Below are 18,842 nucleotides of genomic sequence, written 5' to 3'. Positions count from 1 at the left end.
AATAGATGAAAACACAGAAGTTCTTTCCCTCTTGACAAAAATGACCTCAAAAGGCCGCAGCTGTCATTCAGAGAATATTTTTTCCTAAGGAGACAGGTCATTACATTTCTTTTCCACATGCCATTATTTTCCATAACTGTTTCCCTTGTTCCTTTTTTTGTTTGTTTGTTTCATATCTTTCAGTACCCGAGTTTGTTGTTGCTCAGCCAAATTGCCCTTGTAAAGAAAAGCAGATTGGGCTGAGGTGCCGGACCCAACACTGCTCCATTAAGGCTTGGGGAGAAGTGTATTCCTTCGAATTTCTAGAGGACCATACCCTCCTTTCCTCTTCCTTCGTGATCAGCCAAGTGGTGAACTCTTCCTTTAGCTTAATAGAGCAATTCTCAGGCAACTGCTTTGCAGGTGGAAATCTATTGACGCCTCCTGGGGCTGAGTGTAGAGTCACTTACTGTGAAGGGCAGCTGGTGAGTATGCACTGAGCTTATCAGCTTTTCTATGAGCATTTACAGCCTTTACAGGCTTGAAACCCCAAACATGTGTGAACCATTCATTTTAATAAGTCTGGGTGTTACAGAGAAGAAACAGGAAGGATAAGGCATGTGGTTCTCCATTGTAGCAAATGTCTGCAATAACTCAGAGGTGGAATTTCATCTCCTCTAGCAAGGAGTCATTGTTACAGATGAACAAAAGATTCATATCAGGCCTGTCAGAAGCAAAGATATGGCCCTGCTGAAGGATCTTGGCTTCTCCAGTCCCCACATTCTCTTCAGAAGTGCTGGAACAGGGGCAAAACCAGCAAGAGGTAAGATGTATGGGGAGTGAGCTCTGATGGTTCTGCTTTGACCAGCTGTCTTCTGGTGGTGAGGTTGCTTGAATGAGCTGAGAATGAGGAGAGGAAGGTTTGCATCTGCAACTGTATGATTATATTTGATGTATGTTACTCACCTTACTGAGATGTAAATAGGGAACATTTTCAATTAGGTGTTTGTTATTTTGATAATATAATCTTATCAAGGATGAAGAATGGTGAAAGAAACCAACAGAAGTGGGAAACTTAGGCAACTAACCCCAGAATGGTCTTCTAGCAGAAGTGTTTTAGTCTTTCAGGAAAAGAGAATGGCCTTACAGAATCTTCTGGTCCACCTTGCATCTTAAACTCTGTGTCCCTTTCTGTTGTTCAGCAGGGCACTTTGCTTCTCGCCTGCAGAAGAGAGCAGATGGAACTGTCAAACATCTGGAGCTGATGGTTGTAGCAGGTCCTGATGTTTACATGTACCACAAAGAGGACACGGAGCGGTATATCCTTACCAACCTGAACATTGTGAGTCACTTTCTGTTTGGATGGCTGTTCCAGTGTGAGAGCTCACAGTGTTGCTAACAGATTCAGTTCTGTGAGTGTTCTTTCAGGAGTGATTGTGGTTACCTGCTTCTATTAGAGGGCACTGCTATCGTGTAGGGTGTTCATCTCTGTTTCTTTGGGACTGTCCAGCAAGCTTACCCTTGTAGAAGGAGCTACGTGAGTAAAAGTGAATGTTAGAAGCTCTTCATTTTATTACTAACCTAACTATAATTTCTGGCAAGGGTTTGTATATGTAAATTCCTGGTGGTTTTGTATTTGTCCTTATAATAATCAGGTGTATTATCTTTGTGATGAGTACACGCCAGTAAATGGGAACAGATGTTGGGAGTCACTGAGGTGACTTTATGGAATCCTTTCTGTCACCTCACAGGGGGCAGAACTGCTGCGAGATGCCTCTCTGGGTGCTCATTTCAGGGTTCATTTGATGCAAATGCTTGTTTTGAGAGAGCCAGAGGTAAGCAGGGGGCATTCTGCCCAAGTGTTGCCTGGGGTGGGTTGCTAAAACCTGTATGCAGTGTGCAAACATATGCTTTAACTTTAGGTGAATGTGAACATCACAACAAATATCACCTCCTCACTGATCAGTGTTTGTGAGTGGAGCAAGAAGGTCAACCCCCAGAATGACTCTGATCCCCTGCATGCTGACATTGTCCTGTATGTGACCAGGTACTGAAGCTCCCCTGTCCTGTTAGAGGCTGCAAGTCAGGTCATTGCTGTCCAGTCACCAGCACAGTGATGCTGATTTGCACAGAGCCTTTGAAAATGGGGTGATTCTCCTGTCCTTGATGTAGTTTGGCATTCAGGGGACTCTGCTTCTACCATCCTGCCCCAGGGAGTTCTGTATTCACAAAAGAAATACTAGCTAGCTGACAAAGTGAGGTCAGGAAGATGCAAATAACTTTTATTTTTAAATATATCTAGATTTTAATTAGTTGCAGTGGTTCTTTGCTTTTTTTCGTCTGGATATGTCTCCCTTACTTTAGGTTTGATCTGGAGTTACCTGATGGGAACAAGGAGCTACGTGGAGTGACTCAGTTAGGTGGAGTCTGCTCCTCCTCCTGGAGCTGCGTTATTACTCAGGACACTGGCTTTGAGTTGGGAGTCACCATAGCCCATGAGATTGGGCACAGGTCAGTGAGGAAAGCCCCAGAGCAGCACAGTATGTTTTATTCAGAAGAAAACATTCCCTGTTTTAAAGGATTCAGGAGAAAGAGAAGGATCTCTTGTCATAACAGTGGGTTTCCTATAGATTATTTACAAGTCTTGTATGTAGTCCCTTGCATTTTTGTAAGTTCTGGGGCAATTACAAGCTTTTATGTAGAAGGAAGGACTCTGCAGAAGGAGCTTGGCCCTCGCTTAGATAGTTAGAGATAACAGAGGTGCTAAGGGAACAAAACCTCTGGGTTTCTTCTCAGAGCACAGTGCTTTTTGTGTTACAGTCTTGGCATCCCCCATGATGGTGAGGGGAATCAATGCAGCAGCAGTGGTTACATCATGGGTTCAGCAGGAAACCACAATAGTGTTGACCTTGTCTGGTCACAGTGCAGCCGAGAACAGTTCCTGGCCTTTGTCAGGTAAGGGAATGGTTCAGTTTTGTGTGCGTGTGTGTGGAGCACTTCCCTGTGCTGGCAGCTTAGGAAAGAGTGGGGTAGTACAAGGAATAAAACAGAACTTTCTTAGAAAATGAGGAACTGTGATGTACTTGGGGTTTGTTTGTTTCTTATCACTTGAGGCTGTTGCTGAGGTTAAACCCAGCCTTTGATTCAAGTAGCTGGGAATTTGGTTAGTCACTAACAGACCTGGGCTGTCTTGAACTCCTCAGACACTTGTTCAGCTTGGCAATGTTATTTAGAACGTCAGAAAATCTAGATTTAAACATACATTGTGGGCTGTGAGCTGTCTGCTTGAACGAGCATGGATTTTTGTTTTAGCTTCAGCAGTGGGAAACTGTGAGCATCTCCAGGCAGCAGCTGCAGCTAAATCTATCGCAGCCCACAGTAAGCATGTGTTGTCTGGGAAAGCAACAGCCAACTCCCAGAATGAAACTCAGCAGAAGTTTGCAAACATGTCATTGTCCTTACTATGCACAGCTGGGAAAGTGATATTGTTTTATGTCTGTATCAGCACAGGCCAAACAAACTGCTTAAACGACCTGCCGGACATGGACGGCAGCATCCCTGGATGGAAGCCTGGCTTGTACTATGGAGCAGATGAGCAATGTAAAATAGCCTTTGGGAGTGTTGCAACTGCGTGCACCTTTACTGACAGCAATGTTGTAGGTAGAAAGTTTGTGTGTGTCTTGCTGGGGGCAGCAGAAAAATGTTTTGGAGCTAGGATACAGGAGAAGAGAGCTGGGATGTTATTATTACAAAGGGATTGAGGGTGCTTTCCTGCCACAGATTGTTTTGGCAATGACCAAACCTTAAAAGGTTTTTAAAATGTTTTTCTTGTCTCCATCACTTCCTTTGTCCACATAAGCCTCTTTTAAGGTTTACACAGTACCCAGAACCTTCAGTCCACACTGGGTTTGGCAGTGCTAGTACTGGCTGTGATACTCAGGTGAGTATTGGGTCCTGTCCTGGGGAGCTCCTGTTCATTGGATCTCTTCAGCTCCCCTGCAGTTGTGCAAGTCCACATGGCTGAGAAATGCAGCATAGCTAACAGCTGCCATCTGGACACGTTTTGTTAATGAGGAAGCACTAATTTGTGTGAAATGTTAACTGCTTTTAGCATTGCAGTTGGTATTGCTGGTCATTTGACATGCCCACAACTTTTCACTAATAGCAGGAGAAATTAAGGAACCTGCTTGCATTTTTGGGTAGCTATGGGGTAACTGAACATCTGGGACTTGCACTGAGCAGCTTTTGAGACTGCAGTGTTGATGAGTGACTCCTTGACCTCCTTATTTTTCTTGTCACACCAGGATGTATGTAAAGTTCTCTCATGCCACGTACAACCAGGAGACAAATCCAGCTGTACTCGGCTTCTTGTTCCCCTCTTGGATGGTACTGAGTGTGGCATCAATAAGGTAAGGAGGCTGCTGATGCTTGGATAATCAGAAGTGGATGTGTGTGCTGTGGGATTTGCTGTCCCTTGGCCAAGAAGCTAAGGCCACACAAACTGGTACTGGCTGTTCTAGGTGTTTCCACATTGTCTTTATCTCTGGAATTGCTTTGCAGTCCTATCACCTGATAACTCAGCTCTTCTCCAGGGCTTTGCTATCTACCTGAAATGATATATCAGCTTTTATTTATTTATTTATTTTAAACCCCAGCCTCATGTTAGACTCTAATTAAGAGTGGGACTCTTCTCTTGTGAAAAAGTGCCTCATTCATTTTGGGATTCTCTGCGACTGTCTGCCTTGCCGAAGGATGGAGATCTATGCTACGCTTGTAGATGCCAGAGCTGCTGGGTTCATTGAGGTGCTGCTGCCAACTCTGTGTATTCTTGGTCTTAGTGGTGCTCCAAGGGACAGTGCAGCTCACTGAAAGAGCTAACCCCCATGGCTGTAGTCCATGGGCAGTGGTCCAGCTGGAGCCCGTTGTCCTCCTGCTCCCGCAGCTGTGGAGGTGGAGTTAGGATAAGGCAGCGGTTCTGTAACAACCCCAGGTAAGAGGTGTGGACCTGCAGTTTACAAGGACTTTTGGCCCTTTTAGAGCCAAGGAGTCTGAGCTTTGCTTGGCATGAGCCTGTTTCTGTAGAAGAGTTCTTCTCCTGTCATTTTCAGGCCTGCCTTTGGAGGGAAGGAGTGCCAGGGTGCCAGCATTCACGTGGAGATGTGCAATACTCAGGTATTGCAGCTGACTGCATCTTCTTAATGCTGTTTAACCCTTTGAAAGCTGTGTGGTTTGGGACTGTACTTATCACAGCTGGTTGCTGTGCGAAGGAGGACTAAAATCTAGCATACTGCTTCCTTCTGTCTAATGTGTTCGTTCCACTGCATCTGAAGATGACAGTATTGTTTAATTGCATTGTTCCCATGTAATGAAGCATTTCTCTCTGTGCCTTTATAGCAGGAAAGACACCAAGAAAAAAGAGACTCATTTAACACTGATCTTCTGTGGAGGGACATTTCTATATTGGTCCTATTTTCTTTTCTTTTTTTATAAGCAGCAGAGAGCCTCTTTTGAATGCAATTCTTTGCATATCCTGCAGCCTCACTTTGAAGTGGTGCTCTTTATTCATAGTCATTCTACTGTTTTACTTACCAGCCACCACTTTCTACCCTTAGCTAGTGGGTGAAATGCTACTTGAGATTCTGTGCTCAGTAACTTCTTTTCACTATCTGTACAATTCTCTCTGGGATGTAGGCCTGTTTGATGACCCAGCTTGACTTTATGGCTGAACAGTGTGCAGCAACAAATTTAAAGCCACTGTATCTCACTGTAGGAGTGCCATCCTTTTACACCTGGACTTCTGCTGTTGGCTTTGCCAAAGGTAACGAAAGGCTGAGAAATCCTGGCTTCTTTGTGAAGTAAAACATTCATGGGCTTGACTGTATTTTTGAAGCAAAAGGCCATCTCGTGATGGGTTTAGTTTCCGGGTGAAATTTAGATACTCTTTCTGACAGATTCTTTTTGTCTCCTAATTGTTTGATGGTTGTATGTCTTTCTGAGAGAGTAACCACTTACTCCTGCCTGTCTGCCTCTTCCAGGGGACATGCAGTGCAAGCACATGTGCAGGGCCATAGGAGAAGAATTCATGGTAAGCCGTGAGGACAGTTTCATAGATGGAACCAGATGTGAGCCTGATGACTCCGAACATGGGGCATTCAATCTGTGCGTAGCAGGAACCTGCAGAGTAAGTGACTGAGGAGCCCAGGTGAATTTCTGATATAGTCTGTGCTGAAGGAATCGGTTGAGTAGGCTCCAGGGAAAGAAACACACAAAGTCCTTTCCAGAATAAGAGAATTTTGTTATTAGATTACTGGATGTAGTCCAGCTAATCTAGTTTTGTCACGGGAGCAATGCCCTCTAGATAAAGTATTTTACTAATTTTACAGTATTACTCCTCCTGATGTGTGTATCTCAGAAACAGTCAGTGCTGACCATGTTGTTTTGTGTGTTGTTTTTTTACATTCCTAAGATATACTTGTTAGTCCCCCCCCCACCAAGTCCCAATTCTCCTGATGTTCAGGAGCTTTGTAATGTATTTCCAGCTAATGAACAGCAGAGGGCATAGGCACAAACCATTATAATATCTGCTGTTTTACTGGCAGTAGTGACAAATATGTGTGTTATGGCAGCATCCAAAGCCTGTAGCATAAATTCAGCAGTTGCACATGTTTTTCTGCTAAGCCTGCTGAGATCCTCCTGCAGCTTTGTGTGACTTCCTCTTGTTCATGGGAATGAGGACAGAATCTCTACTCCGAGCTCCGTGGGATTGAGGGCCAGGCTGAAGTGTGAGAGCTGAGTGTGGATTTGGGGTTTAGGTCACAGGAGAATTCTTCCTGGGCTGCTTCTTATGGGAAAGAAGATGTCACACAACTAATGAAACTTTTTGTGCTCTCAGCTAAGACTTTCCAATCCCTGGTTTTGCGTGCTGCTGCACAAATGCAGGCCTAGGTATAAATGCATCTTTGCCTGTGTTGTCTTCTTAAATTCAAATTAAAGGTGTCAGAAAGTCTGAGGAATTCAGGTAATGTTGCTTTCATTTGCTTGCTTTCTTCTCAGAATAGGCAGTCTTGACCCTTTCCCTTTTGCTCAGGCATTCGGGTGTGATGGCCAGGTGGACTCCCAGCAGATAATGGACTCTTGCAAGGTCTGTGGGGGTGATAATACCACTTGTGTGAAAGTGAGTGGATCTTACACAGAAGGAAAAGCTAAAGGTGTGTAGTCCTCAGCCTCAGCATCACAGGAACCACCCGTAGGAGGTGCAGAGCATATTTGGTGTTCTTAAACTCCTTTATGTGACTTATCATTTCTGCTTCTGCCTGCTTTTATTCTATGGTGATGGAGTTTGGGTAGCCAACAGAGAAGGCAGCTAAGATCTGTAGCAGGGGTGTAGCTGTTGTGTGGGCTTGGTGACTTCACAGTTCTTCTCTGGATAGGGACAAGAAAAGTAGCCCTGCAAATTTATGGGATCTGAGAGCATAAACATCTATTAGAGAACTGATACGGCTCGTGCAGTACCACACATACATATGAGCAGAAAACATATTAAGAACAAAAGAAAGCTGGGAACAGAGCAGAGAATTCAGTTGTTCTGTTGGCTCTTTCCCTCATTACTGTTGTGTTCAAGCTGACAGAGCTAAGGTTGGTGTGAATTTAAGCCTGCTAGCCATCACTGTCATATCTTGATTTAATTAACATGCCTATATAACCTCTGCCTGCAATGAATCCTGTTGCTGCCTACTTGTCCTCCAATAAATATTTTGCTAATAAGGCAAAAATGGGTTGATCTGTAATCCTCTGCCTTTTTTAAAACAGCTACAGGAGGGGAACACGACCAAATGTTCTTTCTTTCCATCTTTCCAGAGTATATTACGTTTTTGTCCCTGCCTTCTAATACCACCTTAGTCCATGTTATCAATCAGAGACCGCTCTTCACACATTTGGGTGAGTTGAATGAAAAGGAGAGGTGGGAGTACAGGCAAAGCTCTAACAAGCTTGTAAAAGCAAGCAAACAGAATCTGCGAGGAAAGTTCTTGATTATGCAGTTTGTCTGTGGGATGCTGTCTTTTGGGAACTGATGGAAGCCATTCTCTTTGTGATTTTTGATTTAAATCAAACTGTTTTTAAGCATACAGGCTGCCTGTAGCTGGCAGCACCAAAGGATTTTGTCTGCACCATCTCTCTTAACCTCACTGCGACTTTGGTTCCTCTAGCTGTGAAGGTTAAAGGTGAATATGTGGTTGCTGGAATGGGAAAAATCTCATTGAATATCACCTATCCGTCAGTTCTGGAGGACAGACAGATCAAATACAAAGTGTTTCTTACCAAGGATAACCTGCCAAGCCTGGAGGAAATCCATGTGGATGGGCCAACCCAAGAAGAAATTGAAATACAGGTAAATAAACACAGTGGAATTGGGAAGGAGCCAGTCAAAACTGGCCAGACTGAGTTTGTGTGGCTCTGTTGAGTGCAGTCCAGTTGTAGTGGGCTTTGTGCCTGAGGCTGCTGGAGCTGGTGTTCAGTAGGAGCAATGGTCATCTTCGTGGGAAATGCTGAGGGCGTGATTTCTGCAGGTGCAGGGCATGGCTGTGTGTGGGAAAAGGCATACTGAGCTGAACCTGTGGCTTGGCTTAATCTTTTTCTTTTCACTGCCCAGTGCCCAGAACTCACAGCTGAGTACTCCAACTGTATCTGGGAAGAACTGGTTGTTATAGCACTGGGGCTCAGGACTGGCTAAGAACAAGACTGTCTTCTCTTATATCCCTTCTGAGAAATGATTTGGAGTTGATTTGTGTAATGACCACAACTTTTACTTTCATCAGGTTTATAGAAGGTATGCCAAAGAATATGGCGATGCCACCAACCCAGACATCACCTACAGCTACTTCGTGCCAAAAGAAGACATGACATATAGGTGGATTCCTCAGCAGGGGCCGTGTTCAGTGACCTGTGGAGGAGGTGAGGCAGGAGTCTTCACTTCTTATGGAGCTCTCGATAGGCATTTAATTTGGCTGTCTGATATTCACCCTGTTCTTCAGACATGAACATGACTTACCAGTGTTAGATACTTACTTAGGAGTTATTAAACAGCTGAAATTAAACGTAATGCAAACTACTGACAGTGAGCTACAGTTGCCAGTGCTAAAGTGAATCAAGGAAAAGAATGGTACAGGATTTGAATTAACTTGGCAGATTGGTGAATGAGCTGAATCATCAAAATGATATTGGAAATGTTTGATCCTGAAGAGGGTTTTTAGATTGTTTTGGCTCTACCTCCTGTTTTGAAGACGAAATTATTTTCTCAGATTTTTCAAAGTTACTGAAGACTGTAATTTGAAATTGGTTAGGCATCAAACATCTGAGACCACAGTGCTATCTAGTGTCTGGTTAAAACCTCAGAGCTAATTATACAGCTTCCTTCTTAGAATTCTATTCCTGTGTCATGGCTAATCCTTTCTGTCTCCCTGTAGAAATCATAATGCAGATTGTAACAGAATGCTTTGGTAGACAGTTTGACATCGTGTTTACCAGGCAGTACAGGTGACACTGGCAAGTTTCTCAAGACATTTATGACAATTTAGTAAATACATTACTGGCCACTTAAAGGAGTCATGTTTTAGGACTAGTTATATCTGGAGAGTTTATCCTGCAGTAGATTCTGTAGGTGAAATGATTGCTGAAACCCTGAATTAGAAAACTTAAAATGTTTTAATGTGTAAAGCCCTCCCAGCTAATGTAATGACAAATGGAAAAATGAAAAAAATGAGACTTAAAATAACAGAAAGGTTGAGAATCCAAGGGAAAATTGTGTCTTGAGGGCAGAAAGCTGTATTCAGGCCCTCCTCATCAATAAACATTAGAATCATAGAATGGCCAAGGTTGGAAAAGACCTCTGAGATCACCCAGTCAACCGTCCACCTATCACCAGTATTTTCCACATTATTTGAAAACAAGGAGCGTAATGAAAAGATAACGTTGCTGATTGATTCTTGACATTTTCTTCACAGAGCCATGTTCTTTAGGGTGCGGGGATGCCTTGTGGATAGCTCATCACTGCAAAGGAGACTCTTTGCAATTTATCCATTGAGTTTTGTACTGTAATGTCTTTCCACAAATTTGGGGCAAGTTTGTTTTAAATTGGTACTGTTAAAAATCTTGATTATAGGAGTAGTTTATGAATATTCTGTCTTGTATGCCAGAGGCACTGCAAGTCTGCAATTTCTCTCTGACTATCCCTTGTCTGGTTTTGGATATTGATGATCACTTTGCAAATGTTGGCAGGTACAGGGGCTGTGTGATGATATTACATGATTAGTACTACAGGAAGCCCAGTGGCTGACTACTAGGGCTTCTTTTCAGCAACCTTTCCTTCATCAGTCAGACATCAAGCTTGTTAGAAGTAATTGGACCAAATTGTGATTGATATCCTTGTTCTTGCAAACGGACAGTGTAGAACAACCTGTCAGTTTTGATGGTGGATTATCCATCAAACTTCTCATCTTCTGGGGTGGTTGTCTTGGAAAGTCACTTGAAGATTCTCAAGGAAAAGTTACATCAGAAATATGAGTTGTATAGGAAGTCTGCTTCCTAAAAATACTATTTTTTTTCTACACAGTTAATATGGTTAAAGTGAAATTATAGGATCTTCCTAGAATAGAGGTGAACTGTTCGCTTTGTTTATAAATTCCCTTCCTTCTACCTTCACATCCAAGGTACACGGCCAGTGAACCATGTGTGCTTTGATCCGACAAAGAATGAAATAACAGAAAATCGTCTGTGTCTGGAACTCCTACAACCCCTTCCAGGGTATGAACCCTGTGCTGTGGAGCCATGCCCATACAGGTCAGTGTTCCTGGAAGCTAAGCTGAATTCTCACTGTGCAAGGACTTGAATTTCCAGCTACCATCCTCTCAGTCACATCCAGAATAGAGAAGCTGAATACTTTGTTTGGCCCGTTTCTGCAGCAAGTGTCATGAGTAATAAACCTCCGTGATTCAGATGAGAAATAAGGTGATATAATTACTTCCCTTTTAGGTGGAAGATATCTCAGACAGATGAATGTTCTGTTGTCTGTGGAAGTGGTGTTGCCCAGCAGAATCTGACCTGTGTTCAGTTTCATAATGGATCGGAGACAGTTGTGGATGACAGCTTATGTCCTGCACGAGAAAAACCCCCCTCCTTTGTGCCGTGTGTAGTTAATGTCTGCCCTTTGGGATGGGACAAAGTGAGTTTACTAGCTTGGCATTCAGATTCAAGCGTCCTGAGAGCTTTGCACTTGTGATCCACGTGAGGCTATCAGTTAGAAGGAGCCACCTTATTAGTGGGGTCTGAGAGGGTGGTTTACACTAAGGACATTTGTCCAATTAGAGGTTCAGAAAGCTCTGTCCTTCTTAATTTATGCTGCTGGATTCAACGGTTATTAGTGGTGATTTGTTTACAGCAGCTGTGGACTATATTCCTCCTTTGTTTCTCCTCAGAGTCCAAAAAAAATCAGAAACTGAAGTAACCTTTGTTGCACTGATAAATACATCACTGTCAAACAGAGAGGTTCTGACATGGGAGCGAGGATTGCTAACAGGGAAGAGGACTTCTCAGCAGTAGATCATAGGTCCAAATCCATTTTGGAGAACCACTGCCAGCTTACTCTTACAGAGGGGAAGAGGCTGCTTTAGGCATCTCTATTCCGCCTCAAGTGGTGTAAATTAGGTCAGCTTTTGGCTGCTGGATGTCTTCAGCTATTCTTGGTGTTTGAATGTGTATGGTCTGCAAAAGTGGAAAAAGTGCTTAAACATGCCTCTGAATATATTGTGGATTTGATCTGGAGGCATCCCCTGCCTTCATAACCCTTCATTACATCAGGACCTTTGGGAAGGCAGGTGCCAATGTCAGCCTGGTTCTTTCTGCTCTGTTCTGAGGAGGAAGACACAGACTTGCTTCGGACTCCAGAGTCGCTTGGACATATCCAACTGGAAAATCAGAGTGTTTATGTCTGGAGCCCTCTAGCTGGAGAGTGTTCAGCATCCTGTGGTAAAGGTGAGATCTTCCAGTGCTCAAGGAAAATGTTCCCTGGGTGTATGTGTGAGCTGAGAACCTGGGAACCTCAGGGACCCGATCATTTCCTCTCTGCAGATCACTGTTCAAGTGTCGCTGTGATCACAGTTTTTTTTGTGTATCAAAAGGAAAGAAGAGGCCCTGTTTTAAAACCCTGTCTTAAAACAGGGAATAGCTGGCTACTGCTGTCTGCCAGAGTCGGGAAAATGGGTAGAATGAGCATACCTGCATAGTTTTCTTATTTCATGGACAAAAATGTGACTGACACTACTTTAGTCACTGTGCTTATTTTCAAAGCTTGCATGTATGCCATGCAGTAAGGTGGGGTTTTTTTGTTTTTGTTTTTTTTCCCTTTTTAGGTAAGACTCGGATAGAGTATGTATGTGTGGCTTTTGACACCAAAGAAAAAACCCAAGAAGGAAACTGTCATCCAGTGGTAAAGCCAGAGAGCAGAATGGAAGACTGCAATCTCAGTCCCTGCCCACCAAGGTAAAGCAGTTACCAGGAGACATAAACCAATTCTGTGTATGCCCAGTGACGTGGCTTGAGCTACTCTGGGGTTGCTGTCTCCTTCTCCTCTGCTTTTAAAGCAAGAGGTTGCCCTGGCCAGACAGGTCCAAAAATAGTAGCAGTGGTCCATTCTCATCAAATTCAGGGTGTCTTCTGGGCTGGTATGTTATGAAGAACTAAATGAAATCTTTGGAGTTTGAGACCATGGCAAACCTGAACACTTGATCCCTTCTTACTCTGAGAAAGTGGGAATGAATCTGTAACTGCAAAATGTGGTGACATATTTAGCCATGTAGCTGGCACCTAAAGTAGCTAGTATTCAATGCTCTAAGAATCTGGGATAGCTGCTCTGAGAATGAAAGGAAATTGATTGCACTTTTCTTAGGAGCTATGGCAATGCAGAGTGCCATCAGCAAGGTGACTGGTGTCTCTCAAATATTAGCAAGCTCACATGTGCATTAACAGAATTCCAGGTGTACTTTCATAGAATGGTTGGATTCAAACTCCAGGGAAGATGGGTGACAGTTGGAGATACTCACTGGTGGCTGTGTTGTTCCCAGGTGGCATTACAAAATGGGCTCGTGCAGTGTAAGCTGTGGAGGAGGTGTGATGCAGAAGGTCCTCTACTGTGCAAGGGAAACTAGGGAGAAGGAAGAAGAGATTGTGGCAGACACCCAATGTGATGGTTTGCCTCGTCCAGAGGAGCAGGAGCTGTGTAACTTGGAGCCATGCCCCCCAAGGTCAGTTGGCCACATGGGCCACATGAGTAGCTGTCTGTACATGTGTGTGGTGTGATCTTGGCTAAGGCTTAGGATTGTAAAATGGAGACTGGAAAGCTACAGATATCTGAACGTGTTTTTTGCATGCCAGGATGAACTAATCCTGAGTTAGTTTCTGATCTGGCTGGTCAGAGTGGTGTGCATTTTGGAGGGAGATATGATTATTTTTTGCTGTTGTGCCTGTGTATGTCACCCTGGGGAAAGCTGTAATGGACAGGCAGTAAGACTGGTATATTTGGAGTCTGTGGGTTCCCTGTAAAATGTGAATGCCTTTCCTTTGGACCCAACACCAAACCTATTCCAGAATACCTAACCTTGTTTCAGAGGCTGCCTCGTAAGTACTAAGGCAGCAAAATGTGTGAGGTGGAGGGGTAAAGAAAGCTGCTGAGAAGCAGAAAGGAGAGAAGAACGAGGGAGCTGCATTTCATTCTCCATGGTGAGAAATAGTAGAGGGTATGTTTTCATCCTTAACTTGATTTTTCTCCTTCTTGTCCTTTGTCAGATGGAAGGTAACCCCGGGTGGCCCCTGTTCCTCCAGCTGTGGGCTTGGCTTGTCTGTTCAGCTGGTCACCTGTGTGCAGATTCACCAAGGCAAAGAGATTTTGCTGGAGCAGCATTCATGTCCTGCGTCAGAGAAGCCCCTCACCACCATTCCCTGTGTCATCCGAATGTGCTCTTATGAATGGAGCTTCAGTGACTGGACAGAGGTATCACGTTTTTCCAGCTGTGTAATAATGATCTTGGGCGTGTTTTCTTTTCAAATGAAGATCTTCTGGGATTTTTATTTTTTTTTTGTGGTGAGCAGTTCTGCAGTTCAAAGATACAGTTTTAGAGGGTCCCTGGGAGGTGGGCCAGCTTTGTTACTTCCATCTTACAGATGATGAAAATGAAGAGCTGAAAAGTCAAGTGGTAGAACAGCATCAGTGGGCAAAAGATCACAACTCTGGCTCATGCTTGGGCAAGTTGATGTATTTATTGCTGAAACACATGCATAAAGGTCTATGGGTTTCTTCCTCTGCAGTGTTCAACTTCATGTGGGAATGGTGTTCAGACACGGCATGATTTCTGCCTCAACCGGCTAACTCACAAGCACGTGGACCCCATCTTCTGCAGGCGCTTCCCCAAGGCCATTGTGCTGCGTGGCTGCTCTGCAGGGCCCTGTCCTGAGCAGCAGGTGGGCACCAGGTCGCATGGAGCAGAACTGCAGGCAGTGACACCAGCCATGCATCTGAGGACAGCTGCAAGTGCTAAAGGGGCAAGATATAAAGATCTGCATCATCCTCCATCTGCTGTGCCAGTTGTCCCTCCAGAACGGACGAAGGAGACCAGTGAAGGTGAGGAGAAAACTACCAAAAGGTACAGGTAGATACTAACTGTGTGTGGTGGGGTTCCAGTGACCCTGCTGGCATACAGAAACAGGAGCACAGAAGGGAATGCTCCTGCTTAGAGGGGACAACGTGCCACGAGCTCTCCGTGCTGTCTAAGCCAGGGATAATGACTGCCTTCCCTTGGCTTCTCAAGGCTCTTCTGATCTTGGACTCTTTAAGGCAGCAACAGGCTCTACCTGTGCTTTACCCAGAAGATGGACACACTTGGTGCTTGTCTGTCCACTGTGCCATGAGAGGAATTAGTGCAGTGTTTTTACAGCTGGATGTGTTTCTCTTGCACAGGTGTCTGTGGAAAGCTATTTCTTAATACCAGTGGGGTCATCAACATGACAGGTGTAGAGAGCAGTGACTGCACTGTTGCCATTGGACGTCCTCTAGGAGAGGAGATCACAATCAGTGTTCTGGAGAGCTCCCTCAACTGCAGTGCAGGTACTGCCCAGGGCTAAGTGGGCACTAGCTGGGAAATGTGTACCTCATTTGCCTGCACGCTTTTGGTGCCTTGAGTGGTTCTTGCTGTCCTGGAGCCTGCATAATCTCTGATAACATTTCACAGGTTTTTCAGTTTCACTAAGTCTTTGCCAAATGAGATTAATCTAAGATGATATCTTTCTTCTCCCTGCATGATAATTTCTCATTTCTTTTGTTGATAGATATGGGATTCAAGGACCTCATGAGGTTAAAGAAGCTTCCTGCTTTGGCCTGTTATAAACTCTCTCTGCAATGTGCCCTCTTCCTGGAATCAGCACAGATAGATTAGTTAACTGTTTCATGAAAGATTTTGATAAGACAGGGACAAGGAAATCAAATCACTTGATTTCCGACCCACATAATACTGAACTGCATTCAGACCTATCTCACTTAAAGCAGAAGTGTTTCCAATCCCTGTGGTCGTCTGTTCCAGGTGAGATTGTGCTGTTTTCTGGACGTATGATGTGGCGGACGGGCTGCAGGAAGCTGGTTTTGTCTCTGATAAATTCCAGAACAAATACACTGATTGTGAAACAGCGTGTTTTGCTGCCAGGAAATGGGGTCGTTCTTCAGTACAGCAGCAGAAATGCAACTAGAAAGTATTACCAAGGTACTTCACTGGAAGCTTCTGTGTTGCTTTAGATTGAGGGACCCATGACAAGGTTTCACAGGTCATGGCTGTCTATGGAAGTCTACTGAAGCCTTGCTGCCTCTCGGAGCTAATGAGCTCCTTTTCAAGGAGTGTTGGAATGGGTATTGTTTGTGGACAACCTTTCTGTTTGAAAGGCAAGCCCCCTGCAGGTGTTTGCTGACACTTGGAGGTTCCCAGATGAAAATCCTTAGAGAAACTTTTCCACCTGCATTTAATTGAAGCATTTTTTTTTTCTTAGAGATACTGGACACTTGCACTAAATCATTTTCTTTTCTGTTCCCTTCTCCCTCTCAGAATGTGACAAGCAACTGTTTGGTCCCCATGGTGAAATAGTGAATCCTATTCAGTCACCTGGTCGAAGACAAGAAGAAGTGTGTCGGACCTTCATCAATGTGGCTCCCCTGCATCACATAGCTATCCGAGGCCTGTATGTTGACCTGAGCCACCAGAGCAACCAAACACACTTTAATTACATCCTGGTGAGTTGGAAACCTAGAGGAGGTGGTTTAGGTGGGGAAGGACCCAACTGTTCATTAGAGGTTCCCATCCAGATGCCAAGTTCAAAGTCCAGGAGGGTCAGACTGTTGTGTAAACGTTAGATGTGAGCAATACTGAAGTCTACCATATTTTGCTCTAACATTTGAATAGGACCTCTTTTCTCCCAAGTGACCAATTGGCAAGACCCCATTGTTTTGTGGGTACTTGAGATGTAGGTTGCTGTTATATAACAGCTTGGTCTTTCCTTATCCAGATCCGTGATGTAAGCACCATGAAGACAATGGTGTTTCGTGGGAAACAACAATTCTTCTGGCAATCAACAGGAAGCCAAGCTGAAATCGAATTTCATGAAAATGTTAAGGATCACCGAACGAGTTTCTGGGCTGAATATCATGCTGCTGAACCCAAGTAAAAAGGGATCAGGGCCACTCCACTGGGAAAGGCTGTGCTCCAGTTAATCACCACTGCCCGTTCACTGCTTGATGTCACATGTGTCATTTAACTTTCTTACAACTACTTCTCCATCTGCTGAGTAAGAACAGTGTACTGACTCCATTGGGATCTCAGTTAATACTTAGAAAATTTATGCAAGAGGCACGTAGCTACCAAATAGTTCTCCTGTAGATTTTCTATGTTAATTGGTATTAATGGATTTTACTTGCCTGAAATTAATGACTTGGACACTGAAGTCTCAAGGACTCACTTCTGTTTATGTGCTGTGACTTCTTAGGGAAATAATTTTGTTTCTCAGTGGCGTAGAAACCTCTCTATACCACCAGTAGTTGTGATGATGATTTAACAATTAAGTTCACTCTCCTGCAGTGTAAATGCCCATGGAAAATGAAGCCCACTGAAATTCTGGAAGATTAAAAAGAAGGCAAAGGTGCGTAAGAAGATGAGCTGCTAGGACAAGAGGACTAGAGAAATATATGAGGGCAAGATACTTTCTTTGCCCAAAAAGGTAGCACAACACTAGGAAAAGTCACCTAGAATGCTGATGGAATCTCCATCCTGGAATAGTTTCAGGGCTTTGCTAGACCAGTGGCCTGGTTGAGTACTGGTGACAACTGGCTTTGCATGGGAGGAGTGAACGACCTCCAGAGGTCCCTCCCCACCCGACACATCTATGATTCTGCTATCACCTATCTAACAGTGGTACTAGTGCTTCTTTTCTATGGGAAAATAAAACAATCCTGTCTCTCTTAATGATGAGTTTGATGCCGAGAGATATTTCTTCAGATAATAACAGTAGCTGTGCTGATAATTGATCTGCATCTCACAGGAACTGTGTAAAGAGAGACTGCTGAAACTGTGATACAAGTTGTAGCAGGAAGAGGTGTTGTAGAGCAGCAACAAATATTCACTCAGTGTTGACTTAAATATACAGTTAAAGTTCTTTATATTTAATGTTTTTAACATTTTCAGCAGTTCCCAACCTTGGTACAAATCTATCTCCCTCATCAACATCTCAGTATTCTGCAAAAGAAGTCTTTGCAGACCTGGAGCCTGGCTGGGACACGTCTGCTTCTACATTTCTTGATGGATGCAGTAAATGGTTCTGCTTGGGCAATTTTACTGCTACCTCTTCTTTCTTTCTGTTGAATTCTCTAATGTCTTTTTGCAACCACAAAATCTTATTTTCTTCTGTCTTCCTAGTGATTGTTTTTGCTAATTCTGTCTGGATTTGTTTTGTTTTCTGTTGTTTTTTTTTTTTGCTTGCCAACCTTCAGATTTATCATCTGTTCCTGGAGGAGCTAGAATGTGGATTCTGTAAGCAAGATCCTTGAGGAGCTGAATCTATCAGCTGTCCCACTGCAGTGTGTGGGTGATACAGGCACTGGGCCTTTATTTCCTGCCTAACTACAGATGTAACAATAATGGGAAAAAAAAATCCTTTTGTTAATTCTTTTTTGTAACCTTTTAGCAGATGGGATCTGTCTTCTCCCTCTGCTCTGGATCCCGTCTCATTGCTATTTATTGTTCCAGATCAACTATGCGGAGTTTCTAGTCTGTAGAGATGGGCTCTGATTACTGCCCGTGTGCTCCGTGTTAATTTGCAAAATGTGCAGCTGTTGCCTTGATCATTGAGGGGAATTCATGGTGCCTCACTATACTGGCTGCTTGGATACCAGCATCTTGCCAACTGTGACATCTCTGATCTGCAAAGTCCTACTTCAGCTCCCAGTTTCTAGGGAGAAAAAAAACCCAACCAATTCCATTCAGATTGAGGGGAATGGTTCTCTCATGCCTTGAGGGCACCATTTCTGTAACAGACTTCATGTTAAATTCATGTCTGTTCAAAAAATCGTATTTCTCTCTGCTTGTAGCACACATGGATAACATCTTCTAGTGGTCAGTTAGGGGAAGCAGGACCCGGAGCTGGCTTCTGCTGCTGGTTTTACTGTCGCTTCACCTTCTACTGAAACAAAACTTCGATCCTCAGGGAGGTGAAAGGGAATGAGGATAGAGGTAAGAGCAGAGAGCAGCTGAGGCATGGTGGCAACAGAGACAGACGGCTTGCAG

At 43.9% G+C, this 18,842-nt stretch overlaps 1 protein-coding gene across 2 annotated transcripts; it reads left to right on the top strand.

Moving 5' to 3' along the window:
* Nucleotides 1-381: 381 nt before the first annotated feature.
* On the top strand, nt 382-17,520 carry ADAMTS13 (ADAM metallopeptidase with thrombospondin type 1 motif 13). Of its 2 annotated transcripts, XM_065737386.1 has the most exons (28): nt 382-464; nt 661-802; nt 1,182-1,321; nt 1,731-1,814; nt 1,902-2,026; nt 2,344-2,490; nt 2,800-2,934; nt 3,485-3,635; nt 4,284-4,388; nt 4,818-4,969; nt 5,088-5,151; nt 5,671-5,797; nt 6,015-6,160; nt 7,067-7,187; nt 7,837-7,917; nt 8,187-8,368; nt 8,796-8,931; nt 10,686-10,815; nt 11,008-11,197; nt 11,889-12,006; nt 12,384-12,513; nt 13,095-13,274; nt 13,816-14,020; nt 14,335-14,647; nt 14,984-15,130; nt 15,603-15,779; nt 16,116-16,300; nt 16,573-17,520. In XM_065737386.1, the coding sequence occupies exons 2-28, from the start codon at nt 721-723 to the stop codon at nt 16,729-16,731; spliced, it is 3,912 nt and encodes a 1,303-aa protein (XP_065593458.1). In that variant the 5' UTR covers nt 382-464; nt 661-720; the 3' UTR covers nt 16,732-17,520. The 2 variants fall into 2 exon arrangements, with proteins under 2 accessions (XP_065593458.1, XP_065593459.1); XM_065737387.1 differs by lacking the exons at nt 382-464; nt 661-802; nt 1,182-1,321; nt 1,731-1,814; nt 1,902-2,026 and having other exon boundaries at nt 2,074-2,490; nt 3,490-3,635.
* The last annotated feature ends 1,322 nt before the right edge of the window (nt 17,521-18,842 follow it).

The sequence above is a fragment of the Cyrtonyx montezumae genome, unplaced genomic scaffold, assembly GCF_038088225.1.
Source record: "Cyrtonyx montezumae isolate F1298 unplaced genomic scaffold, pur_monq_1.0 scaffold_20, whole genome shotgun sequence".
Classification (NCBI taxonomy): Eukaryota; Metazoa; Chordata; class Aves; order Galliformes; family Odontophoridae; genus Cyrtonyx; species Cyrtonyx montezumae.
The sequence above is the reverse complement of the archived record's forward strand: the minus strand, read 5'-3'. Positions and strand labels throughout refer to the sequence as shown.

What these genes read in the sequence shown, in the direction of transcription:
- ADAMTS13 (XM_065737386.1), top strand. Translation starts at nt 721, where the DNA reads ATGGCCCTGCTGAAGGATCTTGGCTTCTCCAGTCCCCACATTCTCTTC. An exon ending in TCCTTACCAACCTGAACATT is followed by an intron (nt 1,322 to 1,730) that starts GTGAGTCACTTT and finishes GTCACCTCACAG; the next exon opens with GGGGCAGAACTGCTGCGAGA. An exon ending in CGGTTCTGTAACAACCCCAG is followed by an intron (nt 4,970 to 5,087) that starts GTAAGAGGTGTG and finishes TGTCATTTTCAG; the next exon opens with GCCTGCCTTTGGAGGGAAGG.